The sequence below is a fragment of the Cheilinus undulatus genome, linkage group 8 (assembly GCF_018320785.1).
Source record: "Cheilinus undulatus linkage group 8, ASM1832078v1, whole genome shotgun sequence".
NCBI lineage: Eukaryota > Metazoa > Chordata > Actinopteri > Labriformes > Labridae > Cheilinus > Cheilinus undulatus.
Window position 1 is genome coordinate 10,146,544 of NC_054872.1, and position 15,062 is coordinate 10,161,605.

The following is a 15,062-nucleotide window of genomic DNA, read 5'->3' on the forward strand; positions in this document are numbered from 1 at the left end:
AATATGTTTAGGCAGAGTAAAAGGTAATTCTAAGACATTTCTTTATTTCCAGGATGATTGATAGGATAAAACCGGGTAATGAAATATGCTTAAGAACTTAAAAAGACTAACTTGATTCCAGTTGTGCATGTGTGCTGTCTGGTATCCTTGGAATATCTCTGAAAAGAAAAAAACCAGAAACCTATGAGTGTTAGAGAGTGGAGAGAAGGAAAGGATGGAAAAGATCAATTTGAGCTAATGCTGACTGCACTGTGCTTTAATGACTGTAAGCACCGCATTAGTCTTGATTCACCCAGCAGCTCCCTCAGCAGTACAAAGCAGGTCAGTTATAGGAATTGACAAAGGTGCTTCTGTTTTCCCCGACAATTAACCCTTTGGAGATCAGCCGGAGGACAGCGAGAAAAAGCATCAGCAGCCTTTTTATTCTGCCAGATGCATATGAGGCCTGAGCTGACGGAGCCACAGCCGGTGGGAGGGAGGAACAGATGCTGTAGGAACTGAATTATGGCTATTGTGCAAACAAACTCCACAAGAAAACAAACTACATGCATTCTCTGAATTCAGTTTCAGTCTTCATGTTACAAGGAATGAAGTTCAAAGCGTAATGCAGACAGTGAAATCTGATTCGTAAATGTGGTTATTGTTATTTTAGTTAGGATCTTGTATTTAATAAATGTCTGCACTACCAATCTACATAAAGGAGTGTGTTCTTATTGACATGACCTATAGAATAGTTTAAAAAAAATACACCTATAAGGTGAAAACAGTTTGAAATAAAGTCTCCCAATCAACATGCTGTCCTTGCATTTGCTTCTTGGCAGAATAATGACACGTAATCTGATTCACTTGGTAATAAGCATGGATGAATCTAGTGGCCCATTTGTGACTAACTATACCTGTCGACTGACAAAACAGCTTGATTTCACCGATTCCTTTTGGTAGTATCATGACAGTATGTCAGCAATGCAGCATGATGCAGGGAAATGAGGTGCGATGAGGTGCCAAGGTCTTCCCCCATCACCCTCCCTGTTCCTATTTCCAGTGTAGCAGTTAGCTTGGATGTAGTTATAGTATAGCAGCAGTTTCATCAGAGTTGTACCACATTTCTTTATTAAAACAAGAGCAAAGAGCCACACTGAAAGCTTCTCTTGGCGGAGAAGACTTTACGCTCTTCTATCAATCGGCCCTGGCAGAAGTCTAATCCAAATCATGTTCCAGTTTTCATATACTATCACAGCTGGAGCTGCGCATGCATAAAACCTTGTTTTGTCTCATCCCTCCAATTGGCCTGTGAGGAATACGATGGACAGAATGATTGTCCAACCACCTACTGAGAATTTTTTTTAAGTCCTTCCCTTCCCAAACGCCTTCTCCAGGAGGTTTCCAAGACCAATATGAGCTATATCCATGCACTATATATTTAACAGTCTATTTAGTATCTATTTGTTCGCTTAACAATTTACAAGGGCAGAGAATTAGATATTATTATTATTATTATTAGATATAACGGATGCAATGTAGACAGCAAGAGAGCATGCGATTCAGCACAATGTCTGACATTCACATATTGTTGGGACACAGTAATTCTGGTCTGCTTGACATTCCTTCCCTAAAATAAGGAAGGTCTTTGTCGCCACTGTAAAAGGGCTAAATACTGCTAGTGCTGTGCTCATGGTGATTAAGGGCCAATCCCATTTCTACCCCTTAGCCCTTCCCCTTGGTCAGCCCCTTCACTGTAAGAAACGAGACGCCCCCTGTTTGCTGTTATAGTGTCACACATTGCACACAGCCGGGTGTATAGAAAGTTTTGATTAAAAACTGGGTTCAGTATTATATAGTTCATAGGGATGGATTTGTGTGCCCCCTTCATAGTCCGTTGTGTCATTTTGCAAGTAAATGCAGTTCATTCATAGAACCCTTTGGTTTCAAGTGTGGTCCTGAAGCATCTCCGTTTCAAGGGCTATGCAGCCCTCGGCCCTTAGCCCTAGTCCTTGATTCAAAAGAGAAATGGGACACCCCTTCACCTAATGGGAAAGCTCAAAACCTAGGGGAAGGGCTAAGGGTGCTAGAGATTTCAGGGAAGTGCGGGACCCTGTCTGCTCTGATAGTGTAAATATTTAAAAAAAAAAAACATATTTAGAAAAAGAATGTATGGCATGGTATTAGGGCAATCCTACCATACAAAAAATGTTTTTGTGATTATAAAGTCATATATCTACAACACAGGTGTCAAACTCAAGGCCCGGGGGCCAAATCCGGCCCCTGGTACTTTTGTATCCAGCCCCCAAGATCATATGATCTTTATTTTTTTATTGGCCAAGCAGTCTGAGGTCTGCAGATTTCCCCCAGTATAAATGTGTAAACTTAACCTTGATGATTTTAAAAATCCTTGTTCAATTACAAAAATCTGAAAAAGTAGAGAGAAAAATAAGTTAGATAAAAAGTCAGGAAGGTGGGAAAAGAAATTAACGCTGTCATTTCATATTTTAAATTCTGCAATTCACAATTCCAAATTAAACTTGTGATTTTGACTTTTAATCTCATGTATTTGTCTTTTAAAAACATTATTTTACCTTTAAATTTCATGTTTTGACCTTTTGGACTAAAAAGTTTGACTTTTTATCTCAGACTTTGAGCCTTTCAACTCATCACTTTTACTTTTTTTTCATCTCAGAATGATTTATTATTAGTGTTATTTAAATTTCTTTCATATTTTACTAATGGTGAAAATGAGGTTGACAGTTTATGTTTAAATGTTGACCTTGTGAGGCTCGTGGGTAAGGCCTAGATTCAGAATCCACGATTGACTTTCACAGTCCTGGCCGAAATAGTCCGGCCCTCAGGACTTCTCATCGGAGCAAATCTGACCCCGGACTCAATATGAGTTTGACACCCCTGATCTACAAGAAAACAAGCTCAGAATTTACATGAAGAAAATCAAAATATCAGCGTTTATAAAATCTTACATTTTTAAACTGAAATCTTCAAAAAATTCAAGTTTTTAAAATCATTAATTTACAATACTGTAAAGTAAAAAATGTACAAGAAACCAACCGAAAAACAGTGGTAAGACTTTTAACTTCTTGACTTTATAATCTCAAAAATTCAAACTTTTGGTTCACATACTTTTTTGACTCTTAAAGTACAAAATTTCAATTTTTCCTGTAAATATGAGTTTTGCCTTGAAAATTTAACCAAACCTCTTTATCACTTTCAAGAGTAGTCCTTTGTCAGTCAAAATTTGTCCCAGGGGGCTTAGCTTTTCTTAGATGTGAGCGGGGAAAAATGGTTGGGAACCACTCCTCTATGCAGGCAGTGTGTCTCTCTTACAAACCTGATAAAGTAAAGGTTTGTATGTTGTACACTCCCACTGTTTTCTTTAAAAGTGTTAAGTTTGTCATGGATGTAAGAGCAGCTTAGTAATACTCAGGTACTTCTACATGCCCTTTACATTGATGTCAAGATAAAGTTCCCCAAAAGTAATGTTAAAAAAAAAAAGCTAAATGTTCCCTTTTTTGGATAGCTTACATTCAAATGCACAAATGTTAATAGCAAGATGCCAGTTAATGGTCTGACAAACTTCTGTTTTTTTTTCCTGGCTTTGTCTAATGGTACGCTGGAAGACTGTAATAAAGACGACCAGATAGAAAAGAATAAAGTGTGTCTGACGGTGATTTCTTAAGCTCTCACCCTATAGGCCGTGAGACCACTAGTTCCACCTGTGGTTCAGGCTTGGATTCTAGAATGATATTGTAAACTTCTTTAAATGTGGCTCCTTGTAAAAGCTTCCCATTCCACTCCAGCACCTGGTCACCTGCAAAACATCAGGGAACACATTGAATATGAAATCATTAACCCTGCTGATGTACACCTTGTCTGTAAGTCAGTAAATAAAAGCTGTGCATCAAAGTTTCCCCCAAATGTGTCTTACCTGGTCTGAGGTGTCCAACAGTGTCTGCTAGACTTCCTTTTCTCACTTTAGTGATAAAAGCACAAAGTCTACCAGATTCTGTCATCTTGCCTCCAACCACCTGTAGAATCAGAGAGACAACATTTAAACATGGTCAGCTTAAACTGTTGGTGATGCAGCTTCAGTATCCATTCTGACTCTTAATCACATGCATCAGTTTGCAGCAGATTCCTTTTCTTTAAACCTTCCAGTTGATGCCGTAGCTTTAACTTTTGCCTACAAGGTATAATCTCCAATCTGTAGTAAAATCCTTTATGACACAGGCTTGGTGTTTTCTCTTTTTTTAAACATGTCCAGAGCCATGCTTACTTCCTCCATGGCACACTGGTGCAGCTCTGTGGATCTGTAGCAGTGCAGGCCTGTGGGCTAGAGCTGTACTGTACAGTCCTGAGCTGCTGTACTACATTCCACTCAGCTTACATGGGCATCATACAAATAAAAATCCCTCTTAATGGCAGCTGAATGCCAACATACAAAGGAGCTTAGGGAAGTCTGCTAAATGAAATGGCTTTATGTAACAGGCTGGAGCCAGAGAAGGAAGCCTGCAGTGGAGAAGAGAGAGAGGGCGAGGCTGGCAGCCTGACTGATGGACTGACTGGCTGGATTGCCGAGTTGGCTGGCTGCTGCTGAGCGGACAGAAACGCACAGAGGCACTGAGCAGACACAAACATGCCATTTCAGGAGACTCATTCAATCAGTAATGATTTTTCCCCATCTTGCTGTTCTCTGTTCTCTCTCTTCATGGCCCAGCATGCTCCTGTAGACTTTGACTGCTCAGCTTTTTTACCAGTGTGCACCAACTACAGATTTATGTAACAATGAAACGGGAGGGGAAACTGAAGCATCTAAACAACACAATTTAGGTATATGCAGTGGGTAGAGGTCTAAAATGTGTATACTCTAAGACAGGGCATGACGTAGAAGAAGTTAACTTTTTAATCAACGTGATCCATTATTTCCTTAAATATCTTTTCTCTATAACCTCATAAATGACACCAAAAATACCTTCCAGTGGATTATCAATTGCCATAAATGTCTGATGTCTAATGTAATACAAAAAGTGAAATTGTATGTCAATTTTCCTTTTTGTGGATTTGTCTATTATTATTTGAGGTTTCAGGCCTTAACTGGTTAAAATGTATGGATTATTACAGACTACTGTGATGGTATTATTCAAAACATAACAGTGCGATAAAAGACATTATATTTCAGTGGTCATATCTGGGAATAATAGAACACAAATTTTAGACTGACGTTTCCTCTGTGCTGCCAAGGACAGCTTTTCAGTGTGAGGAAGTTCAGAAAATTACAAAGCATAATATCAAATGCTGGTCATTAATATGCATCAGCACCACCACTGAGTCCTTAATAAATATTAATACTGAGTGATTAATCAGTACTTGGAAATCAAGGAGAAAGTCCACAAAAAGAGAAGCCAGAATTTGGAGAAATCACAGCTCAAAAGTCTTTATTTGGTATGTCAACATAATCACCTGCAAATTATTCAAAGGAAAATCCTGCACACTGACCATTTTGCAAAAAAGGTATGAAAACAACAGTTTGTTAAAGGTCTAGTACCAAAATATTGCAAATAAATAACCTCTTTTTAGTTAGTTGGACCATGTGCCAGAGTTTACTTAGAACTGCTTCTCGGATTTCCCGTAGATGTGAGAAGCAACTTTTTCCATGTCACTTTCCTAAAACTGGAAAGTTCTCCTACAACACTCAGGCCCACCTACAGATCTGGTTGGGCCCCTGAAAAACTCAGTGATTGGGCCCTACCCAGTTGCGATTTACTGGCATATGTGTGCATGTGTTGGATCAGTAACTTTGGTGCCAGCATCCTGGCATACAGTTACTTTATAAGCTGAAAAGTGTGTCAAGCTATTATTGACTTCTAATGTTCAAATAACTTACTCACGCCACTCTTTGACCCCTTTTTCATCACTGTTTCTGCCCATTTTCCTCAATTTTTTCCACTTTTATCCTATTTTAGCCCCTTTTTAACTGCTTTTCACCATTTCCCCACCCATTTTTGCCCTGTCTTTGCCTTTATTGACCTATTTCTGCCCTTTTTTCTATTTCTAATTATTTCATTACTTTCTCCTGTAAGTTAGTTCAGTTACCTCTAATTTATCCTCTGGCATTCTGACGTTTGTGCATAGCTATGAAGTCTAAAATACTGAAATCCAGATATTTTAGTTGATTTGCTTATTCACATGGTTAACATTAGCAAAAGAAAATGATTTCGGTTTAAGGAAGAGAGTTTACAATTTAAATTAGGCCATATTGTACTACAGCAAAAATAAAGTTTTTTTTTTTGTTTCTTTGATAAGAGAGGTTATTATTTAGGTCATATATAAAATATGGTTATCACAGCTTAACTCTAAAATAGTCCATAATTTTCCTGACCTCTATGGACCCCCCATTTGGCTGGGTCCCCCATCCCCATGGGCCTTGACAACACCTCTGTACAGGGGTTCCCAAACTTTTCAGCCCGTCACCCCCAAAATAGTGTGGACCCCTGGGACCCCCATGGTCACTATGGGTGCTTAAGGCGTGCCATTCGAGAAAAGCCATGCGCAGATCAAAATTTTAAGGATTTTGTAAACATTACTTTTATTTCAACACAAATCTGAACAGATGACCACGTTTTTATTTTAAATTGAACTGATTGTATGCATATATTTCAACAAAAATGGACAAAATATACCATTTAAAACCATTTTTAAAATTCATTGTTTTTAGAAGGCATCTCCTGACCCCCTCTGAGTGTCTCGCAACCCCCCCAAGGGGTCCCCACCCCGACTTTGGAAACCACTGCCTATGTAGGTTACTTCAAATGTCTCCAAATCAACATATATGAGATGTAAGCTTCTAAATCTGCATGCTCTAACTTGCTTTTTCAAGCATAGCTTGATGATGAGACCCACAGTATAAATATCCTGCATTTCCATGTGTCCATGCATCAGGACTACAAAGAGACTCAGAAAATCCTGATAGACTCACCTTAAGACCGAGCAGAGCTCCTGAGTCTCGAGGCACACTTCCATCTTTCATGCGCTTATTGAGCAAAATACGCCCTATTAGGCGATCCCCATCTTTGGACGGCTGCCACGTCACCGGGTGCTACAAGGTCAGAGCAACAACACACCTTTTGTTTAACAACTCATCCACTCAAATTTGATTACTTTAGAACAAAGTAGACAACTATGCATAGTGAGAAGGGGCAAGGGGAAAGTGTTGATTCTCTCAGGTAAGAAAGTTCACACAAACTCTAATAACTCTTAAGGACTGTGATTTTTTTATACCACTGAACTGTTGAATATTAGAATTTTTCAGATGCAATGTTTTCTTCTCAGCTAATCATGAACAGATGTATTTTTTGTTTTACTTCTAGAGATTGTGTGAACCTGCTAGTGTGAGGCTGGAGTGAGCTTCATGCAGCATCCCATGCAGATTAAAGCAAGCAGCCCAAACACTCCTTAGACCAGCTCTTCAGACAGAGCAGGAACACTGGAGTCTCACTCCAGTGCTTCACTACACACAAAAATAAACCACTGTCAAGTGGAATAGTGAGGGGAAAGCTGACAGCAAAAGGGAGGAAAAGGTCAGTTTGAAAAAATAAATAAATGAGGTGGACCATGAGGTGCAAGTTTATAGATCTAAAGAGATGAAACAGACACAGCACAGAGTAAAGCCATGAGACAAAGGTAGGGTGAAATCACAGACGCGCAGTGGAAGGGAAAAAAGAAAAACAAATGTTTTTATTTTTTGTGCAAAACAAATCCAGTCTTTCCTGTTGTGTGTTCTTACAATAACTGGGTTTTGCTAAAGAAGTGAGTGGAGAGTTGAGCAGGGGGACGGGTTCTGTCTGGACTGGGTGCTGTGGGGAAGGGCAGCAGAGTGAAAGGGACGGGCCTGAGTAAAAGGTGTTCCAACTGCACTACAAGGACCGCTGCAGAGCAAGAACACAACATACGGAGGAGAACGAGCATGCAACTAGGAGAGACCCACATTCCTGTGTGCCATGACAAACAGAGGTTGTGTATCAATGCTCTTCTTTTACAGCTACGAGAAGATGTGTAGTTTCTGTTTGGGGAGCAGAACAGCAAGTACAGGTAGCAAGCAAAGAGGGTGCCCCCAAAAGTCTTTTTAAGGCAACACCAAGCTAGGTGAAGCCAAAAGTAACCGAAAAACAAAAAAAGGAACGAAATCGCTAGGAATATCCGTTATACAACGGCAAATCAAATCAAATAAATACAACAAAATAAAAACATCTCACCTATTTACACTTAGTGACAAAGAGCAAACAAGACTGGATGGGTAGGTCATAATAATAAATAACAAAATGCAGGCTAGATTGTCTCAGTACCTTCTCACTATGGCTATGCTCCTCGTTTAGGGTAGTGCTACTGCACGTATCAACTCCCGAGTCTTTAACCTGTGGTTCACACCATGCCAAGTCCTCTTCAAATGAGTGGCCCCCAAAGCGCACCATTTTCTTTTGCCTCTCAGATAAGGTGTGTGTCGGCTCGGACATAAATGCTTGCTCAATAGTTTTTCTTTTTCCCCTTTGACTGTCCCCTACAGGTGTGGGATAAAACAGAAAGAAAAACAGAAAAACAACATGCAAAGGTGTAAATAAAACGAAGGAAACATGAAATGACAAAAGACTCTGGGAAGGGAGGGGGGGACATAGAGAAGGAGAGAGAGATGGGGGTTAAGGGGGGAAGGAGGAAGGGGCGAGGGGGGTCAAGGCAGGGCTCCACATGTCTCACCAAAGACATTGGGGAGGCCTCGCTGCTATGCCAAGACGCATGGTCCCACCAATGGCCATCCAAATCTCCTGTAAGGAGGGGGGGAAAGGGCGTACATTCACGAGAGAGGACAGCAAGAGGGACCGGTCAGGACACCACAATTCACAACATACAGACAAGAATAAACTTACAAAATACACATACATGAAGCACTTAACATGACACACATTCATTCAAAGATGCACTCTCACATACTGCTCACAGTAAGCCTGGACAGCTTAAAGAGCCCTGCAGAGGGAAAGGTGCTGCTCAGGTGTGCAGTAAGCTTTGTTGAACAAAATCTTGAATTGTAACCTGCTTAATTCTTGAGACATAAGCTGGCAGACTGCCGATGACGTCCTCATGTTCTGTTTATTCACACATGTATGTCACAGGAGAGACTATCCTTGTCAGATGGGGGTTGGGGTCTCCAGAAATAAAATATGAACAAAATGAAAAGGAAAACTGATGTGGAAGAAGCAAAAGAGTCCACTATACACAACAGTGACAATATTTGCCTTTACATCGATGCTACTGCATGTGCAGGTGCACACAGGGGCGCAGCTAGGGATTTGGGAACCCCAGAGAGAATATTACACAGAGCCCCCCTTAACCAGCTAGCCAAGCAACAAATGTTGATTCATTTTTAAAAATGCCTATACATTATACTATATTGTTGAACCATAATTTCCACATTTATTAGCAATATTTTCTACTATGGTTAAATTAAATTTACTTGCATTATTTCGCAGTGCTGGACTACACCATTTCGATATTTTCAAAGGGAGGAGCAGGGCCCCCCCAGTATTTTATTCCACTCTATTTGATGCAAATTTCAATCTGTTGACGATTCATGTAGTCGCTTTTGATTCAATACTGAAATATATTAAAAAAAACACACTTATAATTGCAGGCTTTTCAAGGGCCCCTCCCCTCCCAGCTGTGGGCCTGGGTAATCAGTGCCCCCCCTCGTGCTACGCCTATGGCTCAACAGATACACAATGCCAACGACAGAGTGGAGAAGAACATATCAATGAAAACACAATGCACGGTTTTATAGAAGTTGCATGGATACAGTCTATGATTATCGGCCTGGCTGATTATTGATGCCCATATTTGACATTTAGCCGATTATAAGCACCGGAATTTTAATTTCCAGATAACTGGCTAAAATCAGTTAATTCAAAGGAGTGCTACTTTGGCATCACTGCAAGGTGTGTCTTCTCCTCTGGCTTTATTTTCACTCCATATCAGCCATATCAGGCTCCCTAAAGCTCCTCCTTCAGCCCCCTAAAGATGATTACATTGTCTTGATTTTTAGGATATATTTTGTCTTTTTCATTCCTACAGCTATTAAATCAGCCCTAAAACAATCAAGATAAAAACAGTTCTATCATCACTAACATAACGGTTGATCCATTTTTTTTAACTTGTCAGCCATTACTGGCATGACGAGCATATACTTATCAATCCAATCCTAACTTAACCTGAAATTTTCTGTGTCAACCTTCCACTTCTGCTTTGTGGAGAGTGGTGAAATCTTCCTGCCAGAGAATCCAAACAAAAAGATCTGTTTCTTGATTGTGTTTTTCACCTATTGGACACAGCATATTAGCATCACACAATGATGGACACCATAGCAGCCTTAGAAATATGTTGCCAAAATATTTCAAGTGCCCCCTGGTGGCTGGCTGCAGTATAGCTGATAAGGACTAATCCCACAGTTAATGCCTAAGAATTACTTTCATTTGGAAGAAAATACAGTATACTACAATAATAATATGTTTATATTCATTTAGTTAATCTAAAAGTCTGAACCCCAAAGCATCTGTCAAGACAAAATCTGGCCCCTGGTGACCCCTGCTCTACAGTCTCATCTAATGTCCTGTTCACAACACTATCTAACTGGCTTGATGTCACATGTCTACCAGCAAATCAATACTGAGGCCTGGGTAGCACTGACACAGGGAGAGTGCAGCATCACTTCCTGTTTCCTGCTGCTACTGTGTTGCTCTGTACTGTTTCTTATGTTGACAGAGCTAGAACTAAAATGTGGATTTTCCTTAACTTTTTAACATCCGGTTTTACTTTGTCACATTTAAGTACTTTTTGTTTGTCATAAAAATGCAAACAGGCTCCAAATATTGGTTATCAGTTGCAGGCACTTCTAATAATCGGTACCAATATCAGCCCTGAAAAAAAAAAAACAGAATTCGACAACCCTTAAAGCCTTTGCAAAGTGAGTTCAGAATTTTTCATGGGTTAAAAAGAAAATCAAGCACATGTTGTTCAAATCATAATTGCACTTAGATGCCGAAACATTTGTCCGTCATTATTTTTTTACAGAACGGGTTCAATTTTATGCAATTTTTTGAATCAGCCCAAGTCATTTATACAGGTGACTGATGATTCAGTTCAGCGCCTGCTGCATTCTCATATCAACTCTCTTAAAATTTATGAGGAAATCTGTCAATGGGACTGGCAGGAAAAACTACAGATAAAGTCAGTGAAAAAAAAATCAGCGTTTTGCATTCGAACATGCAGCTCAGCCCAAAAAACATTTACTCATACAAATGAGTTCTGTGCAAGTGTGAAAGCAACAAGTTTACCTGCCTATTGTTCTTAATATTTGATTTAAAACTATTTTCTCACTGGGAAAACATCCACAACATGACATTCCATGTGTGTTCAATTTATTTATTTTTTTTAAATGTTGTGCTTTTAGTACAGAATATAATCAAAAACAACTGATGCATCAATCAATATTATGTCTCCAGCTCAGAGGTAGAGCAGGGTTATATTGTTTGAAGTTTTGGTAAAGACAGAGTCTGAGTGACCAACCAGTTCTATACTGAAGCCGTCCATCCTCTAAAGCCAAGCTGTGGTGGGCATCATATTGAAAATGCTCACTTAAGATCAACCCAGATACAGACAAAGGGGGCTGTGGCAGGTTTGCATCATATCAGTAACGACCCCAAAATTATGCATCAAAAGACAAAGAGGTTCACTCAGGAAGTTCCTATTAAAGCATTTACCAACAAAAAGTCACAGCTCTGGCCAACAAGCTCCTCCTCATTCTTGCCTTTGCTCTTCCTCAGGCTTGCACTTTTTCATTCATGATTGCTTTCTAGTCATGATCTTTTCTGGCACAGTATCCATTTAGTAATATTCCAGTCTAACTTTGATTTTCCACCAAGTTTTGCACAACATGTATGTTTCTAAAACTGAAATCACTTCCTGTTCAGTGTTGGAAAATAAACTATTCTGATTTAAATGTTTTTTTGATGCAGGCTGTATTTTTTTTTTTTTTTTACACAGGCATACACATGTGGATTTGCATGTGACCTTTAGCCTACACTCAAGACACTCAAGGAAACACAGCTTTTAGTTGTGCTTGCTGATTCCTTTTTCTGTTTGTTTTCAATCTTCTGTAAAGCACATTGAGTTTATGCCTGTATGGAATGTGCTATACAAATAAAGTTGAATTGAATTGAATTGAATTGAATTTAGCAGTTCTGTATCGGCTTCATTTTTCTATACTGGAGGTTGATGTAGCCATCTTCAGTCTGTGAACCAAAGCTTCTACAGCCCACATGTTGAAGTGGCTTTGCAGGGCAAGACACTGAAGCCTTGACTGCTCACAAAGGTGTGCGTGGATGTAAATATATAAGAACTGACGGACAGCTTAGCACTTTCCACAGCTGTGTCTGTCCATAGAATATAAATTTGTATGAAAGAGTGACTGTGATGTGTGGTATAAGCACTTTAAAGACCCTGTAAAGTGAAAATGAATCTGTATTTAGGTTTGTTGTATGACAGGTCACGGTGTTATGAACTCCTTGATCAAATTTCAGTCAACTAAAACATCTCTAAGTCATTAAAATTAAGCTTCAAAATCACGAAAGTTAAGGCAGTAAAATCTCCTCCAGGATGGTGTGGGCGTGTCTGTTGAATGAACTGAAGCCACGCCTACTCAGGAGAAATGGGATCCTCTCAGATTAAAAAAATATTACAATCTGATTGTTGTGCCAGAGAAGAGACAAAGTCTGTTCACTGGCTCAAATCTCTGTTATGAGGCTTTAAATGATCCATAGACCACTGTGGCTTTTGGATTTGGCAAATTTGCCTCACAGTGAACAAAAAAAAGGGCATTTAATGACTGTTAATTTTCAATCAGACCGTGACATCAGCTAACAACAGACTGTACTGAGATGAACTGCTCCGTGATGTTATACTGCAGTGTCAGAGGGGCGGGGCCATTCCCCACTGTGGGCTCGTGACATCATTAGCCCACATATTGGCCCCGCCCACATGAAACCAAGCCAGGAAAGACGTGAAAAACTTTCTAACAGTCTCAATCCAGAATTCAGTCATATGTAGATCTGTGTTTTTACATGTTTACAGCAACCATATTCCAACATATCTAGAGTGTTAAGACAGAAGCTGAGGATTTCACTTTACAGGGTCTTTAAGTAGTGGAAAAACTATGAAAGAAAGAACAGTCTATTGAGTCTTACCATTCTTTTTCTAACTGTACAGTCAAGTCCACATAGTACTGGCTGATTATCGTCCTCAACATTTGTTTTTGTGGCAATATCAGTTAAATCCCCTTGTTAAAAAATACTTAACATAACATAGATGTTGATATACCTGTTATCAACTATTACACAGCAGTAGCTAACTGCAGTTTCAATACAGCTCAATATGTGTCCATAGTTTTTTGAAAGGTTTACACTGAACCAACACGGACAGCCATTTATGGAAAAATAAAGATAATATTCCAACTTTTCAGAGCTCTTGTTTCAGCTTTAACATCTTCCTCACATTAACTCTTTACTTCTAGACAACATACACTCAAAGACCCCGGCATGTACGTTGAAAATAGGAGACCGAGACGGTTTGTTCTGGCAAAGAGAGTGGCTGCATCAGGAGGAAAGAGCAGGGAGATCTCTAATGTGTTTAACAGGGGACCGTGCCACACAGCCTTAACTGACCTCTATCTAAAGTGCACCAGGGAGAGGGCTTTTAAAGATGAGACTCTGATTACTCTACCTCTATAGCAGCACCAGTGGACACAGAGCCTGGAGAAATAGAGACTGGAGACATAGCCCTGGTGTTGTTTCAGGAGGATTTCTATAAATTTATTCATTCATTTATCATTATTATCATGCATCTGAAGGGTCAGTGATAGTGAGACTCTACAGAGGAAGATCTGTGACCCTGTCTACCAAATTTGATGCATCCATCAAAGTAAGAGTAACAGTTAATAGGCTGCGAGAACTTGATCAGCTGGAAAGCTTTGCATGCAAAACCAGCTTTGTCAGTCTGCAGCATTGTCATGTTTCCCAAGCGGATACACACACGTCAAAGAGAGGAAGAGCACTTTTCAATTAGATTAGGAAGCTTAAAGATCTTTGCTAATTATATGAGTGAAAAACACTGAATCTGAAGGGGGCGCTTGGATTTCAACTGAAAAACTACAACAGTAAAAACAACTGAAGGTGACAGAGAGATACTGGTCTTTTTCCTGTCCTGAAGCTTCAACCATGTAGTCCTGAGACTGCATTATGAAGAGCCAATGAACACTTTTAACTTTCCATAACAAAGCTTAAAAGAAAGGACAGGATTATCATTCTCATAACGAAGAATGACTTTTGTTACCTACTAGGTCCTGCACTTGTACTTTGGTTGTTTACAGACTTGTGTGCGTACATGAATGTAAGCTGCTGAAGTGGACCTCAGGGCCACAGGCACAGGTAAGGTCATCAGGAAAATACTGTGCTTATGCAACCTAGAAGCAACCCTGTAGCCTTATACATCACATTTCCTACACTCCACTAGCCCTGCAAAGAGCCGAAAACCTAATGGATCTATACGGGACGAGCCCCCTTCAGGCATTATCTGGCTTCAATCTAAGGGAAATCGGGGAACTCTGATGGAAAAGCATAAAAATAGACTGCTCCTGAATGTAGAGGAGACGAAGGGAGGCTGGAGCTTAAAAGAGTAAAGGGAAAGCAATTTCTCTCTATAAAGGAAGCTGTGTTGAGAAGCAATGCTGTGGTACTACCATGAATAAAAATAGCCACATCTTTTAACTGGGGGGCTATCATTGTAATAATGCTGCGGTAAAGCTATAAATGAATAAACAGATTCACATATCCATGCACAAGTCTAGACGATAATCCACTGTTTACACAGATCCATAAATGCATGCATGCATCCATAGAAATGGTCAGAGATTCAAAAATGTGATAAAGTCTGCAAATATTCAGAGCAATAGGTGAAAGTGTGGT

At 39.7% G+C, this 15,062-nt stretch overlaps 1 protein-coding gene across 4 annotated transcripts in view; it reads right to left on the reverse strand.

The window, feature by feature from the left end:
* rims2a (regulating synaptic membrane exocytosis 2a) overlaps nucleotides 1-15,062 on the reverse strand; it is a 247,893-nt gene that overhangs the window by 94,645 nt on the left and 138,186 nt on the right. For all 4 annotated transcript variants that reach the window (XM_041793381.1, XM_041793385.1, XM_041793383.1 and 1 more), the window contains 5 exons: nucleotides 8,752-8,819; nucleotides 6,980-7,099; nucleotides 3,932-4,031; nucleotides 3,691-3,814; nucleotides 112-158 (listed from right to left, as the gene is read on the reverse strand). In XM_041793381.1, the coding sequence (XP_041649315.1) occupies nucleotides 112-158; nucleotides 3,691-3,814; nucleotides 3,932-4,031; nucleotides 6,980-7,099; nucleotides 8,752-8,819 (459 nt within the window). The remainder of the gene's footprint in view (nucleotides 1-111; nucleotides 159-3,690; nucleotides 3,815-3,931; nucleotides 4,032-6,979; nucleotides 7,100-8,751; nucleotides 8,820-15,062) is intronic.